We start from the raw sequence: 16,890 nt of genomic DNA, 5'->3' as shown, positions 1-16,890 counted from the left end.
GATTTTATGAGCAGCCCTTGTGACTAATTACATTATCTTGCAAAAGTGGAAATCCACAAACACATTGCAAATTGAGTGCTTCTGTGAGAATGCTTCCCCCACCCTCTTGTTACACAGGGAAATAATGTTTCATGAGAAGAGCCAAAAAAAAAAACCCTTAAGCACATGGCCTACCTTTTAAGAATAATATGAGGATTAACCTAACACAGTTGAGCACTCCAAATGCTTTTCACTTATTAACACATTCACTGTTCCTTCACTCTCTTACAAGAGCGCCCGGTAGTGCAATGGGTTAAACCCTTGTGCCAGCAGAACTGAAGACCAACAGGTCAGAATCCGGGGAGAGCGCAGATGAGCTCCCCCTATCAGTTTCAGCTCTCCATGCGGGGACATAAGAGAAGCCTCCCACAAAGATGGTAAAATATCAAAAGACATCATGGCGTGGCCTAGTCAATGTCCTTGCAGACAGATGGCCAATTCTCTCACACCAGAAGTGACTTGCAGTTTCTCAAGTCACTCCTGACACAAAAAAAATCTCTTAAACCTTTCTGTGTGGTTTCTAGCTTGTTCTTGTGTAGCTGGGATAATTCCACCAATGTCTTGTTTGCATATACATGCAAACAAGTCTGGAAAATAAGTGCTATATTTGGTATTGACAAGAATGATAGATGGGTTAAAGACGACAAGCAATTTTTCTGTACTGTATCAAACACCAGTTTAAAAATTGACTTTAAAAAAAAATAACGGACTGGGGCTCTAAAGCAACCAAGTTAAAACTAGACCATGAACCAAGAGTTTTGAAATAGTCACTAATATATGCTTCAAATACCTCTGAAGCAATTTCCCCTCTGGCGATTCTCCAAGCTGTTGATCCAGAAATCCTTCCTCCAAGTTCTCCTGGCTTAGGAGTTTTAGGAGAAATAAACTCAACAAGCTCCACAATTATTCTCTCTAACAACTCCCTTCGTCTTCCTTCGCTCAAAGATTGCTGCCTCTGTGGTAAGAGAAAGCAGTGATTAACAAATAAGATTACACTCCAATATATGTTTACTAAAAAGAAAAAAAATGGAGAGCAAAGCGTCTTACACTCATAAAACTGTATACAATATGACAACTTTATTTCCAGATATATTTGCATTCCCCAGTGTAAAAACATAAATCAACAAACACTTATCTTATTAAGACTACAGCCTATTTTAATCATGTTGCACTCACGAGTCTATGAAAATGTATTCATAGCTGGAATATAAAGGCTCAAGTAAAACAGGAGGAAACCTTTTCACATTCAGTTGGATCTAGACTTACTTATGTAAATGTTTTGAATGTAAATCAATGTGACAAATAATAGCCAATATGAAGAGCATTAATTTCCATGTCAACCATGACTAATATTCCAATTCTTTTCACTTATTCAGATGATATATTCCACAGTGAATCAAATTCTCTTCTAGGCAAGCATGAGGGGCTTGAGGGGCTTCAGTCTCCCCCCCCCCCCAAATTCTTAGGGTGGTCCACAAGAAGGCCTTACTGGTACATTATTTAAACTGTTATGTTTATTCATATCATGATCTGATCACCATGCTCAATATATCCCATATGCAAGTGGGTATTGGGATAACGATACAAAAGGTTTGCTAGGGTAGATCCCAGATAAGAGCCGGAGCTTGGAAAAGTGCATCTTCCAGAATATTCCAGCCAACCTATAATATTCCAACCAACTTATAATATTACAGGATAATGTTATAGTACAATGTAATATATAATATTAATATTGTGCTATGCTAATAATATAATATATTGTATTTACTTTTTACTTGTAAGCCGCTCTGAGTCCCCTTTGGGGTGAGAAGGGCGGTATATAAATGTCATAAATAAATAAATAAATACACCCAGTCATTTTCCCCCACTTTCTAATGATGGTTTTGCAATTTGTACACAAGTAATGAAAAATTAATACAACAACATATTTATTTTTAGTGAGACTCCTTCTCTTCCTGTAAACTTATGACATTATCCTTGCAGTCAATTCGAGTACATTTTAGTTTCAATATCTGTATAATTTTAACCAATCAACCAAGATAGAAGTACATACCACTTTGTTGAGATTATTTATAGTTTCTCGCAGCACTGCTTCACTGACTTGTGTCCTTCTTGAGAGAAGTTCTTCATGTTTACAGGAGTAACGCCAGCTGACATCAACAACCTGAAAAGCATGCAATGCTGAAGATGTAAAGCAAACATGTGAAGTGGTTTTAGATTTCAAGTATTGTTTAAATTGGAACTACAGGCAGTCTCCAGAATGTAAACAAGATAGGTTCTGTAGATATGTTATTACACTGAATTTGTATGTATGTTTGAACAGGTACATTTCTACAGTAAAGTATAACATAAGCAAGGGCTAACACCCTTGTGATGTTTATTTTGCTGTCTGTGCCCGTGTTCAGAAAATTTCACCTCACCTTCTGTCCCTGTGACAACTGGATTTTGAAAATCTGGGGTTGTTGTAGAAACAAGGATTGGTGATAAAGCTTTAGCTGACACACCTTTTCCCCATGCTAACTCTCACAAGAGTGAAATTCCCTCTCTAAGGGTAGATTTCCTCTCACATTCTGTTGTCTCAACCACATTTTTAACTATGAGTCGGATGTCTGTAACTCTGGGACTGCCTGTATTCTAGTTCAAAGAGTTATTTCTTCTTGTAATGTATTTGTTAAACTGCTTTAAAATGGCAAGCAGTTACTATTTGAAAATAAAGCTATTTCTACACAAGAGTACTGTTTTAATTCCAGTAAGCCGGGGTGTCAAACACATTTTTATCAAGGGCCACATCAGCCTTACAGCTGCCTTTAAAGGGCCATTGTATCTATTGATAGAGAATCCATGGAGATAAGAGAACCAACAATATATTTTTTACATAGTGGTTGGTGTTCTTTGATTTGTACCTAATGTGGATCCCCAAATAATATTGAACAACTCCCATCACTTTTGATTATCCTGGGGATAATGGGAATCGTCCCCAACAGCACTTGTGGCTTTGCGCTTGTTAAAGGACATTTTAAATTCAGACATCATATCCACAAGCCTTGTATCTAAATCCAAACCCTACCTTCCTGACTAAACTGGACAAACTGCAGCCTTTCAGATGTAGCTGTATGAGGAATACAGGAGTTGTAGTCCATCATCTAGAGGGCCAAGAGCCCTCAGGGATGCAATGGGTTAAACCCTTGTGCCGGCAGGACTGCTGACCGAAAGGTTGGTAGTTCAAATCTGGGGAGCGGGGTGAGCTCCAATCGATCATAATATAATAAATAATAAAACTTGTATACCTCTCTATCTCCCCTAGGCGACTCAAGGCAGTTTTCATGTAGGCGAAGTACACACAAAAAAAGTACAGGATAAGCCAAAATGTAGACATAAAATTAAGGACACACATATGCATAAAATTAAAAGACCAATCCCCAATATTCTTCCATGCAAAATAACCTGTTTTGGAGTTACGGAATGGGCCATGCAATTTAGGAGGGCTGGGCTGAGGCTAATACAAAGCACAACATAGGAGGCCAGGAAATGGGTAAAGTGCAATGACTGGTCCCAACAATAGTCATAGTGGGGCCTGGAGCTGTTCATTTCCAGAGCCTCTTGTAGGACTATCCGGAGTAGTGGGTTGGATGCAAAGCCAAGTTCTAATCAGTGGCCAGGTGCTGGGGTTAGAACTAGTCATTATCAAAGGCCTAGTGAAACTACCAAATCTTCAAGTTCTTATGAAAAGAGGAGAGTGAAGGGGCCTGTCTCATTTCCCCACAGGCATTCCAAAGGCGGGGGGGGGGGGGGGGACCACAAAGAATACCCTCTCTCTCGTCCTGACTAACCATGCTTGTGATGGTAGTGGGAGTGAGAGAAGGGCCTCCCCAGTGGATCTTAGAGCTCCAGCTTCTCATGTGGAAACATGAGAGAAACCTCCCACAGGATGGTAAAACATCTGGGCATTCCCTGGGCAACATCCTTGTAGACAGCCAATTCCTTCAAACCAGAAGCGACCTGCAGTTTCTCAAGTTGCTCCTGACACATACACAAAAATCTGGAGAGCCACATAAAATGATATGGAGGGCTGGATTTGGCCCGCGCGGCTAAGTTTGACACATGTACAATAAGTGTAGCTTCTCTTACCTCATCTTTAGAAAATGCAATAATGTAGGAAAGCTTTTTGCTCCATCCAATTTCATAGAGGAGGGGTTTATCACAGACATTTTCACAAGGGTCACAGTGAAGCCACCTTTGCTGGGATGATGAATAAACCTCAGTCCAGACATGATCTATGGAAGAGGAAAGTCAAAGAAAAGCAACCAACGTAGAAAGCAAATCCCCTCTACATTAGGAAGCTGAAATTAAATCACTCCCACTTTTATTATATTTGCTTCTTTACTTAAATGTGTTTCCATTCCTATTTGACATCATCAAGGTGACTTACATGTTAGAGTACATTCTTGTTGCATGCAGACTTCCCACATACGCATCTGTCTGTTATCCCAACTCTGCTTACCCTTTTAAAGAGCAAGGATATAAGGGTTTAGACTACAAGTACATTTTTGAAGATTGATTTTAAAAGTCCCAAAATATCAATGGGTATTTCCCACTTATCCATCTTTCACTTCCATCCTTATAGGAGATGTACAAGACATACTTGCAATTTCCAAGATTCTAAGTTCCTCAACAGTGCTGAGGATGCATACTGTCCCAGTTTTGGAAAAAAAAAGTCTGCATTTCTCAAAATAGCACAAAGAAGCTGGCACAGTCTGCATGTCAAAACATCTTCTGTCTCCGATTAGCTCTCTTATCACTGAGAGAGCTTATGTGAAAGCTACTGTCTCAGACCTGTGTAATTAATTTGAATATACATTCCCAATCTTGGCCATCGTGGCAACCATTTGTCCTAAGAAAAAGCCCCTTTTCCAGCAGAATGCAGATCTGGCCATGATACATACTTTCAGTGTATGTTGATTTAAGTTCTGTTTAGATTCTGATTAATTGTTTTAAATTATTGATTTTTAAATTTATTTTTATTGTCTACACACTACCCTGAGAACTGCAGATGTAATGTGGGATATCAATATTCTCATGAATAAATTAAATCTAGGATTAATGCAATGCCGTTTGCACAGGTCTGCCTTTGAAGTCTGCTCGGAAGCTCAACTGGAGCAAACACAAAGCCATAAGAAACCTCTGCCGCTTGACTGTATCTCTAAGCTGGAGGGCAAAGACACAGGTGTACAAGTAGTGTCTCCACTTAAATGGGTGCTTTCAGCCAGTCAAATGAAAAGATAAGCAAGTATCTACTCATTCCCTTTTGGCACTGAACCACTGGGATATAGGGTTCTGTTTACTTTCCTGCTCCCTGCTCCTTATGTAGAGCTTGGTGTGCTCAGAGATTAAGATTTTTCCCTTGAAATTATGCTCCATTCCAGAGATGGCACCATGAGCTTCGAGTCCAGACATTTTTTGGGCCAGGTCCCCAATTTTTCCACCTTTTGATATATGGGGAGACTTTATATGTGGCAATGGCAACAAACTAACAGGAAAAGAAATACGGAAAGGGTCCCATAGCATCTTCAAAAGGGATATAACTCTGGTGCAACATATTTTTTTTTAGTTGGGGCATACTTGGGTGTTGTATTTTCTAGTATTGCCCAAAAGTATTTGTATCAAAACTTGAAATAAATATTTTTATTTCTGTATATTATGCTAACGATTGCAGTTAAGACACCCTCAGGAGTGTCTTAACTGATGATACAATCTTAGCACTGCCTTTGGTGCTGATCAAAAGAAAGAAAATTGGAACATAAAGTTTAAAAACTTTGCTGAGTAAGTATTTCCAACAATTCTCACATCTACATAAAATTAAAATTAAAAATATTTTTATTCCATAGTAAATTGAAATTGCAGGGGTCGCGTGAGTATTTCCTGATGTAATCTGCAATCCTAATGGCATATTTTTCTTAACAGACATACATGGGATTGCATTGTTGGTCTGATCTTATCTAAATGACTAACTCAAAGTGCAGGCTTGAAATAGTTCTACCAATTTAAAATAGTGCTGTTCCATAGCTTACAAGAGTTGTAGCATTAGCATTAATAAAAGTAGTACTAAAACTATTATACCTGTTGCATCCCAAACATATCTTGCTTCAAATCCTACAGCTCTACAGCAGAGGGTAAAGCAGTTGGCCCATTCTCCACAGCGCCCACGTCTAGTTTCCAGGAGCTTCTCGGGATTGTTGTACCTGCGCAAATAATGTTTTAGAAAGTGTTTTGCAGTCAGTACTATTCCTCCAGGGGCCGCGGTAGTGAAGCAGGTTAAACCGCTAAGCTGCAAAACTTGCTGACCACAAGGTCAGCAGTTTGTATCTGTGGATGGGGTGAGCTCCCATAGTTGGCTTCAGTTTCTGCCGACCTAGCAGTTTGAAAACATGCTAATGTAAGTAGACCAATAGCTACCGCTTCGGCGGGAAGGTAACAGCGCTCCATGTTGTCATGCTGGCTGCATGACCTTGAAGGTGTCTATGGACAACACCGGCTCTTCGGCTTAGAAATTGAGATGAGCACCAACCCCAGAGTCAGACTCGACTAGACTTAATCTCAAGGTGAAATCTTTACCTTTACCCTTATTATCCCTCCAACCTCCCCCCATTATCTTAACCATTATTCTATAGCTGCTAGTTTTGGGAAAGTTATACAATAAAATAAGCTATTTAGAGTATTTTACTTGACATTTCTCCCATAGAGTGGTCACATTTGTTAAATTAATCTATTTGTTTCTTTCCTGGGATCTAATGAACTGCATAACATTATCAAATTGTAAACTATTATCTTATACTGCAGTATATTGATAGAAAGATGGCACATTAGATGTTCACATTTACTCGAGTCTAATGTACCATCGAATCTAATGCGCACCTCAATTTTCAAAACCCTGAAACCCAAAAAAGTATTTACCATATTACGCAAATCTAATGTGCGCCCTAATTTTGGGAAGGTAATTTAGTCAAAAAATGTAAGTATTAGAATTGTGTAAATATGGTAAATAAGAGGCAGATCCAGGTTTCTTTCATCATGAAGTTTAAACTCTAAAGTGTCTACTTCATGTCAAACAGATAAGCTTCAAACTTATGAGATTCTTTGTTTTGATTCCTGTTGAAAGCACAGCCAACACAAAATACACCCAACAATGGTATTTTAACATTTCACATTTATTCATACTACCAGGGATCACATTGTGTGCTTTAATGGCTATTTTGATGAGAATAGTGGTTCTAAACAAATATGACCTTTCTTTCCCAATGGCAATATATAAGTCATAAGAGATATAAAAATAAACCAATTGGTTATTCTATTCTACATGGCAAAACATAAGGCAAGTCTAGCTGAATCTTTTTCGTAGTGTTTACAAGGAAATTATCGACCTTACATTGTACACATTATGATTCAATTTATTTCAAGATAAAAATGAATAAAATAACTTTCTAAAAATATGGAAAACACTAAAGGCTGATTCCAAATTCATGAAATAAATGCAACTTATTAAACATGCCTAACTTAAATCCTATTCAGCTCAGTTAGACTATGACTGAATCCGTATCCAACCATTGTTTTAAATACACGCCAAACTAATAAAAGTGCCTATGCACTATACACTCACCTTGGAAACCTGTTGCTAAACTGACATTGGTTACAGAAGTGATTTTCCACTCTACTTGCATCCCATCTCAGATCATCTTCGTTAGGTATCAAATTATCTTTCGATTCTGTTGGGCCTCCACACTTGCTACACGGGAGGTTATTTACCCACTCAAAAAAATCACATTTAAACCAGTTCAGGAGTTCTAGCAGCAGAAAATCATTTTCATTTACAAGAGAAGCTGAAAAAGTTAGAAGATAGTAGTTGAAACAGAACCTCCAAAATCACATTAAAATGTACTTTACTTACACAATCCACACACAACTGAAATAGAAGTGCTTTCTACTCAATTGGTGAAGTTATTATTACAGTGTAATTAATCGTCCCCTTGGGGAGAGAAGGTGGACTATAAATTATTATTATTATTATTATTATTATTATTATTATTATTGGAATATACGCTACAACATTTAACATCATGCCACCCCAAAACAATATAATAATAATAATAATAATAATAATAATCACCATCACCATCACCATCACCATCACCATCACCATCATTTATATTCCGCTCCATCTCCCCGTGGAAACTCAGGGCAGATTACAATTTATTACAGTGAACCCTGGGTGTCTGTGGATTCTCCAAAACCCACCTGTGGATATCAAAATCTGCAGATGCTCAAGACCTATTGTATAAAATTGTATTCCTTATATAACACTGCAAACAAATGCGCATGAGAGTATGAGGATTTGTGAAATGGCAGGAGGCTACACCAGGATATGGTGTTATATAAATACAAGTCATGAGTCCGGTATTTGTGTCATCCATTTATTTCGTGTTTCCATTTCGTACTGTCCATCTGGATGGCACAAAATGATACACCCCCTCTGATATGGAAATACCAGTGAAATGGAAGAAAAGTGGGAACGGTAACTGTTTGGTCACCTGATTTTCATCCCACTGGCTTTCCACACTCCCCCTAAATGTTAGGGCTAGAGGATTTCACCATTTCACTGATCTTCAGGCTCTCTCCAGCATTCATTTGAGTTGTTAGGGTTGGTGGGATAAACCCATTGAGTGCTGAGTGACTAGTAAAGAGGCGCTCTGTGCTCTGCTTTGCACTCTGCTGCAAGCCCTGGCAGTCACAGGCACTTTGGGCCTGCAGGCTACGGTCTCTTTCCAAGTTACTGTGTGTTGAAAAGTATTGGGGGGGGGGGGGGCTCACTACCCATTTAAAAACATAATGGAGCCTGGAAAAGAGCCATGGGCTGCAAAAACAGCATCAATGAGCCACAGACTGCATTTTGCCTATCTGGATTCAGAGACAGGGATTATCCCACCAACCCTAACAACTCAAATGAATGCTGGAGGGAGCCTGAGGATCAGTGAAATGATGAGATCCTCTAGCCCAGTGCACCTCAACCTATGAGTCCCCAGGTGTTTTGGCCTACAACTCCCAGAAATTCCAGCCAGTTTACCAGCTGTTAAGATTTCTGGGAGTTGAAGGCCAACACATCTGGGGACCTACAAGTTGAGAACAATTGTTCTAGCCCTAAAACTGAGGGGAAGGGGAGCATGGGAAGCCCCCCCTCATGTTGGCCAATGGGATGAAAATTTGGAAAGGCCCTGTTTTCAGAAGCAGCACTCAAAAATTAAAATGGGGCCATACGAATGAAACAAACAGAAACGGAGAGCAATTCTATACAAAAGCACAAGACTAATAAATACATGATAATAACAGTCTCTTCCACTTCTAATGAGATATTTGTAACCCAGATCTTATGTAGTAAAGAAGCATATATTTATTCACAGGATCTGCCTAATATCTCTAAATTTCCAAACTGCCTTAAAATATTACCTTTATCTATTTGCTTTGCTTGTATTAGTTTTTCTTGAGCTTTCTTTTTCAGTTCTTGGAGTGGTATACAGGCCAGAGCCTTCTTTTGTAAAGCAGGTGTCTCATATTTCATTACATGCATAAAGTTTGATTGAAGCGTCTTCAGGAAAAGTGATTCCATTGTCTAAAACGGGGAGAAAGACTGTCCTCATTTCACAAAAAGGTTTTCTAGCAGCCTCCAAACTTTTATTCTTCCAAATCAGTCTTCTGCCAATGGTTACTGTCCAGATACATTTGTCTAATACCTCAAAATCCCCAGTCAGCATGCTAATGCTGGCCTGGTAATGGAACTTGTAGTCCAATACATCCAGAGAATGACATGTGAAGCTATTTTTAATTATTTGAACAGGTATATTCACATGGACATAACAGGTAAAAAGAGTGTCTTATTCACAAGCCTAAATAAAAGAAATAGGAAGCCACACAAACACACTTCAAAATCAGTGCATGGTTTCTAGAGAAGAAAGAACTCATTTTGAGAAATGTTGAGATGTTCTACTAACTTAATATTAAGCTATGGCACTGGCACTTTGTTTTCATTTATTTCAAGAATTTATAAACTGAACTTTCCTCTGAAAACACAGGTGCATGTATAAAATACATCTGGTGTGAGTCATGAGAGTTAAAAGCTATAAGTTCACCAATGCTGGTATCTATAGGGATGAGGTCTACGCACTGACGAATGGCACCTTGACAAATTCAAAATCGCATAGTTAGATCTGCATCAAGTTAAATACAAGTGTATTTCTCTTGCTGTTGTGGACAATTATTGTCAAACACCCAAGTGATCAAAAGACCACCATAAATGAGACACTAAAAGGCACTTCTACACAGTAAAAAGTATGATTTTCACATCCAAGCCAGGGATGGAAACTATGTGGTCCTCCAGAATTTGTTGACTAGTAACTTTCAGCATTTCTCAAGATTCACTATGCTCACTAGGACTGATGGGAACTTCTGTTCAACAACAGAACAATCCCAACCTCTGTGTTTGGGTTTCTAGTCAAGAGAACCTTGGAGAACTTACTGATGTTCTTAGAAATAAGGAATAACTGGGAAACAGGTTCTTCCCATCTCTATGCTTACTGGAAATTGTGAAATGCTACTAGTCTTAATGTCTGGAACTGAGCCAGACAGCCAGGGCCTATTTTTGTTGGAAAATAAAATAAATCAGTTACTCCATTTTATAGGTTCAGACTAAACAGAGTGACAAACTGTCTGAATCTGGACTTCAAAGCATCTTCAAGGGGGAAGAATAATTAAATGACTCATTGCCCCTTTCCTTTCATTGCTTCTCTGAGCTCTCTTAAGGTATGTGACTTAACTTCGTTGTGTTGTAATTCAAACTTGTGAAATTGCATTTACTCCCCTTCTGCCTTTCAAATAAATACATGAGTATTTCTTCTTCAAAGGCTGCCCGAGAAAGCAATTTTAGTGGAAACAGTCTCAGGATTCTGACTGCAGTTTACCTGAAAATTTTGTCAATGTCTAGTAGTCATGAAATTACTATAATCTACAATGCAGAATTAATGCAGTTTGATCATCACTTTTAACCAATGGTCAATGCGAAGGAATCATGGGAGTTGTTTTCCAAGGTCTTCTCTGCCAATGAGCACTGGTGCCTTACCAAACTACAAATCTCACGATTCCACAGTACTAATCCATGGCAAAGTGGTATCAAACTGCATTAACTCTGCAGCAGTGGTTTTCAAAAAGTGTTCTGCGGTTCCCTCCTATTCTTCCCCTTACCCTTCCCTCCAAGCTTTTCGTTCCCTTTCCTACTTCTCCCCTCCTCTGCCTCCCTTGCTGCCAGAAGCCTTTCCCCATCTCCCTCACCCCCAAAGCCATTTTTCCTCACCTTGCTTCTTTCCAAAAGCCTTTTTCCTCACCTACCTCACCCCTGAAATTCTTTTCTTTGTTCCCTCATCCCCCAAAGCCCCTTTTTCTCGCCTACTTGATTCTTTTCCCCTCATCTTGCTTACTTCCAAAACCCTATTTCTCTCCCACCGCTCAGGGGATGCACTGATTGTCCTGTTCATACATGGCAGAAAGGGGTTGGACTGGATGGCCCCTGGGGTCTTCCACTGTTAAATTTATGTTGGTCAAAAAGTTTATTCATGCCTGATATATGTACATTAGATATATAATTATGTAATGTAATGTAATATTAAAAAAATATTGGGGCTTCATGAGAAATGTTCTCCTCAAAAAGGGCTTCGTGGCTGAAAAAGTTTGAGAACCCTTGCTCTACAATATAGATGTACCCTTAGTTTTCTTTCCTATGAGAAGGAAAAACTAGACATTCCTCACTGAAGGACAGAAATAAGACAAACATAAATAAACTTTTGCTGAATTTCAGAATTTCTGCACAAAACAATCTATACAGGGAAACCTGTTTTCTCCTGCATAAAAGTTATTCCTGCACATGCAAACTAAAAGCATAACGTGATAGAACCAGAAAACTGCTACAGTTTCATTTGTTCGTTGCACATCTGAATGTATGAAATGGAAATTGGTTGATTCCTTTTAAAGACTGGATCCTACGAGGGTTGAATGAAAAGCAATGCCTCCACCTTCGTAACTCCCCAACAGATGGCAATACTGGTATGCAGCAGGTACTGGCTTGTTCAGTAGACTCTCCTCTACAGTTCCATTTTGGAGTGAACTCTTAGCATTGAATGATTGTGTTGTTAAAGTGCGAAGTATGGAACCCTGTGCAGATGGTCGGTCAATGCGACTTAAGCAACATGCAGTCATTGAATTCTTGACAGCAGAAGATGTCATCCCAAAGAAGCTTCGTAAGAGAATGCAAGCTGTTTATAGTGATTGTGTTGATGTGAGTACTGTGTGTCGTTGGGTGAGTAAGTTTAAAGAAGTTGAGGTGGGAACATCTGACTTGCGTGAAAAACAAAGAGTTGGACATCCTGTGACAGCAACCTCTGAGTTTCACAAGCAAAAGGTTGACAGATTGATTCAGGACGATCATCGTATCACTCAGAGAGAGAGTTCAAGCATAATTGGCATTTCACAAGAACGTATGGGTCACATTATTGCTTTGCTTGGCAATTGGAAGATCTGTGCACGATGGGTTGCAGAAACAGAGTGTTGATTTCTTCTGTGACGGCTTCAGGAAACTTGTTCATCGTTGGCATCGTTGGTATCCAATTGTCTGGTGATTTATGTCAAAAAGTCAATAGTGGTAGTTAAAGACCACATTCTAAGGATTATTTCTGCATTTGTTTTATTAAAATATTCCCATCCAAACCCAAGTAACAAAGGTGGAGGCATTACTTTTCATTCAACCCTCATAGCACAGTATTAACTTTCTACATTTTGCATAACATTTACTAAGCAAATTAAAATTACACGTTCACCCCACACTTAGTTCTTTAATTTCCACTCTCACTTTCAAATACTATTCCTGGTAAGATATTCTGAAGTGGTTACCATGACAGCAGACTGAGCCACTGGGTTTAAATTGGGGCCCACGGTACTTGGTGGCTGAGGTGCCACGGGAGGCGCATTTGCTACATGTTGAGAGGATCCAGATTTTTCAGTTTGATTTGATCCATGCAATCGGCTATTTCTTTCTCCTGCAATTAGGTCTCGGATTTTGCGCAACTGTTCAATGGAGGCTTCCTTAGGAAAAACAAGATGCGTTTCCCCCTGAAATTACAGTTACAAAAATAAGAACTGCTGTATTATGATATAACAATTCAACCTCTGTTACAGTTAACTCCACTGGTTTTAAACAAAAACTAAATTATCCAGTGGTTTTATCATTCCTTAAGAAAAACAAAGCACCAGTCATTTCTAAGGGAATTATTGAGATCTTTCTTTGAGAAGATCAGGACAACATAAATAGGGTTAGTCAACCGTATCCTCATAAAACCTCTGTGAAGTACATCTTTCAAAAAGATGGAACTAATCTAAAACCGCCCATGAAGGAAACTCTTACTTGAAAAGATAGGGGATAGAGTTTCAAATGATTACCGTGACATGCCTCTCCCAGCACACAAACAGCCCCTAACCTCAGTCATTCACAAGATGGAGATCCCGCAACATAAGGCCTAATGGATATTCTCCCATTTTAAAAATAGATTTGTTTCTGGCTCAAAAAGATCAATAAAACTTGATAACCCATTAAACCGGTTATACTTTTTGTGTAACTGTAACCACCATGAAATATACTGTTTCAAAATTAACATATATACTCGAGTATGAGCCAGGTTTTTCAGTCCTTTTTTAAGGCTGAAAAAGCCCCCCTCAGCTTATACTCGAGTCAAGGTGATTTATTATTTTACTCTGTTGTTGTTGTTGTTATGATTATTATTACATTTACATTATTTTACTCTATTATTATTACATTTATTATTTAACTCTCTTTGTTATTATTACATTTATTATTTTACTCTATTTATTATTGTTACTATTACATATATTATTGTACCCTATTATTATGATTACATTTATTATTTTACTCTATTAATGTATATACTCGAGTATAAGCCTAGTTTTTCAGCCCTTTTTTAGGCTGAAAAAGCCCCCCTCATGTGAGGGTCCTGGCGGGAAGTCATGGGACTGAAAGAAGGGCTTCTTTCAGCCCCACGCCTTTCTGCCATGACCTTCACCTCTCCGCACAGCAACTCAGCTCTCCTTCCTCTCCTCTCTCACGCAGTGTGCACCTTCCTCTCCTCCTTTCTTGCGCAGCACGCGCCTTTCTCTCCTCCTCTCTCAGTGCCAGTCTTTCCCACTTTTCCTTTTTCATATACACACAGCATTTTCCACAAAATGTATAGTTAAAATAAACTATGGTGAGTATTGGAAGGATACATAAGCACATTTACATTGACAGTTAGAACAATGATTTAATCAGAGTTGAACAGTCTTATCTTAAGTTACAGATTTATGTAAATACTCAAAAACATTTAACCTACTGATGCCTCAATTAATGTAATGTTATTGGTATCTATTTTTATTTTAGAATTTACTAGTTGCTGTTGCATTTTCCGCATATACTCAAATCAGTAAGTTTTCCCAGTTTTTTTGTGGTAAAATTAGGTGCCTCGATTTATATTCAGGTCAGCTTATACTCAAATATATATAGTATTACTGTTATTATTACATTTCCATTATTTTACTCTATTAGTATCATTTTTATTACATTTATTATTTTACTCTCTTTATTATTATTGGAAGGATATGTAAGTACATTTCCATTGAATAAGTTTAGAATAATGGTTTAATCAGTGTTGGACAGTCCTTTGTTAAATTACAGTTTTATGTAAATATTTAAAAACATGTAACCTACTGATGTCTCAATTAATGTAATTTTATTGGTATCTATTTTTATTTTGAAATTTATCAGTAGGTGCTGCATCTTCCACCCTTGGCTTATACTCGAGTCAGTATGTTTTTTGTGGTAAAATTAAGGGTCTCGGCTTCTATTCGGGTTGGCTTATACTCAAATACATACTGTAGGTTCATAATTTTGAAACACCCTATAGATTTGGTAAGGAGATTGATCACCAGTGTAATTCCATGAAGTCTGTAGGTGACAGTACAATGTTTAAACATCTGCAATATGACCCCCTATATCCATGTGACTGGTATCTGTGGTTTCACTTATCCACAACCAACAAATAATATCCTCTCAATGCATTTTCTAGGCTTTCCAGTTCAATCCTATGGTATTCTTGGGCTTCATTTTAATAAGGTTTGCTATAACCCACATTTTTGAGTATCAATGTAAAGTCCGGGAAGGTATTCACCGCAGAAATAGAAGTAAGACTTTATTAGTGAAGTTTAGTATCTATGCTGAGACATCACATCATCCAAAAGATCTTTTTTCTTACAGATACCAATGGGTCTTATTCCTACAGCTAGGAATACATCCATTGAATCAAATGAACACTTATTCAGAATCTAGTTTGGAAGTTTTATTGACACACACAATAACACAAAGCACACTTAACTAATACTGTAATTTCCCTTTTCTAAATAATGTATCTAACACATGACTAGAAATGTAAAATTTCCATGAGAGTTGAAGCAATGGGGGAGAGGAACATTCCAATATGTGTAATATTTACTTTCTCATCAAACCCAAACTTCATTTTATTGCTTTAACAATATCAAATGCAGCATTTATAACCTGCTATATAAAATTTTACCCCTTTGCATATTTATGAAGTCTACAGAATGATCTTATGCATATTTATTTAGAAAACCCATGCTGACTAATCAATCTTGCACTCAGGTTAGGTGCATATAGGGTTGGTGTCTCAGCAGGATAGATACATTCTACAAACAAATGTCAATAAATTTAACATGAAAGAAAGAAAAACAGAATGAGAAACAAACATGTAAAACGTTGCACCATATACTACTAAGCCCATGTGTCTTGGGGTTTGCTATCTATTGATAGGCATAATAAATATTGAAAAGAGGAGCCACAAAGTTAGCAAAATAACTGAATCATTTGGGCAAAGACAGAACCAATGGGAAAACAGAAAAACAGCTGTGCAAGGATAACTATAATTCAAAAAAGCTCAAGAAGACTGGGCAGCATTTTATTGGAGAAGTCTCATTCCAATGTACTCACCTCTTCAAAACCCATTTCAAAGAGACATTCAACAGCCCCTCTGACAGGCAGCAATCTGGTAGAAAATGCTTGATTTGCAATCCTAATAGACCTGTATTTTTCTTCATTTGGGTGTCTTGATTGATTTAAAAGAAAAACAGGACATTGTTTAAACGTATTACTTACATAATAGAATTGCATCAATTTAGAAACCAGGGACATTGCTTTCATGCCTCAATAACATCACTGGCTATGACTTTCTGCTTATCCCAGAATGACATTTTGATGTCCAGAAAGAGACAAAAGTAGATTTACAACTTTCAGATCCTATTTATTATTTAAGTAAGTTAATAAAGAGCCATTGAAGTCTTTTATTGTTTATGCTCATTGGAAACCAGAGTAGTAAACATCTTTAGAGCTTAGAAAATTACTTTGAAGCAAAATTAACACAATGACTGAGCAACATTAGGATGATGTTCAGGGAGTCATCAACACAGCTGCTTTTGAGGTTCAAAATACAGGCAGTCCCCAGGCTACGAACAAGGTAGGTTCTGTAGGTTTGGTCTTAAGTTGAATTTGTATGTAAGTTGGAACAGGTACATTTTAAAGTGTAACTCCAGACAAATACATACATACATGCTCACACACACACACTTTTTGTAGCATAGGGGAGGGTTAACACCCCTTTGGTGTTCGTTTTGCTGTCTGTGCCTCTGTTCAGGTTATTTCACCTC

The 16,890-nt window shown here is 38.0% G+C and overlaps 1 protein-coding gene across 1 annotated transcript in view; it reads right to left on the bottom strand.

Moving 5' to 3' along the window:
- NGLY1 (N-glycanase 1) overlaps positions 1-16,890 on the bottom strand; it is a 29,211-nt gene that overhangs the window by 8,846 nt on the left and 3,475 nt on the right. Inside the window, exons 2-9 of the mRNA XM_060781902.2 lie at positions 16,178-16,292; positions 13,021-13,239; positions 9,535-9,697; positions 7,694-7,913; positions 6,157-6,278; positions 4,168-4,313; positions 2,093-2,203; positions 830-994 (exon numbers count right to left, since the gene is read on the bottom strand). Of these exons, the coding sequence (XP_060637885.2) occupies positions 830-994; positions 2,093-2,203; positions 4,168-4,313; positions 6,157-6,278; positions 7,694-7,913; positions 9,535-9,697; positions 13,021-13,239; positions 16,178-16,292 (1,261 nt within the window). The remainder of the gene's footprint in view (positions 1-829; positions 995-2,092; positions 2,204-4,167; positions 4,314-6,156; positions 6,279-7,693; positions 7,914-9,534; positions 9,698-13,020; positions 13,240-16,177; positions 16,293-16,890) is intronic.

The sequence above is a fragment of the Anolis sagrei genome, chromosome 6, assembly GCF_037176765.1.
Source record: "Anolis sagrei isolate rAnoSag1 chromosome 6, rAnoSag1.mat, whole genome shotgun sequence".
NCBI lineage: Eukaryota > Metazoa > Chordata > Lepidosauria > Squamata > Dactyloidae > Anolis > Anolis sagrei.
This window is presented reverse-complemented; position numbering and strand designations above follow the sequence as displayed.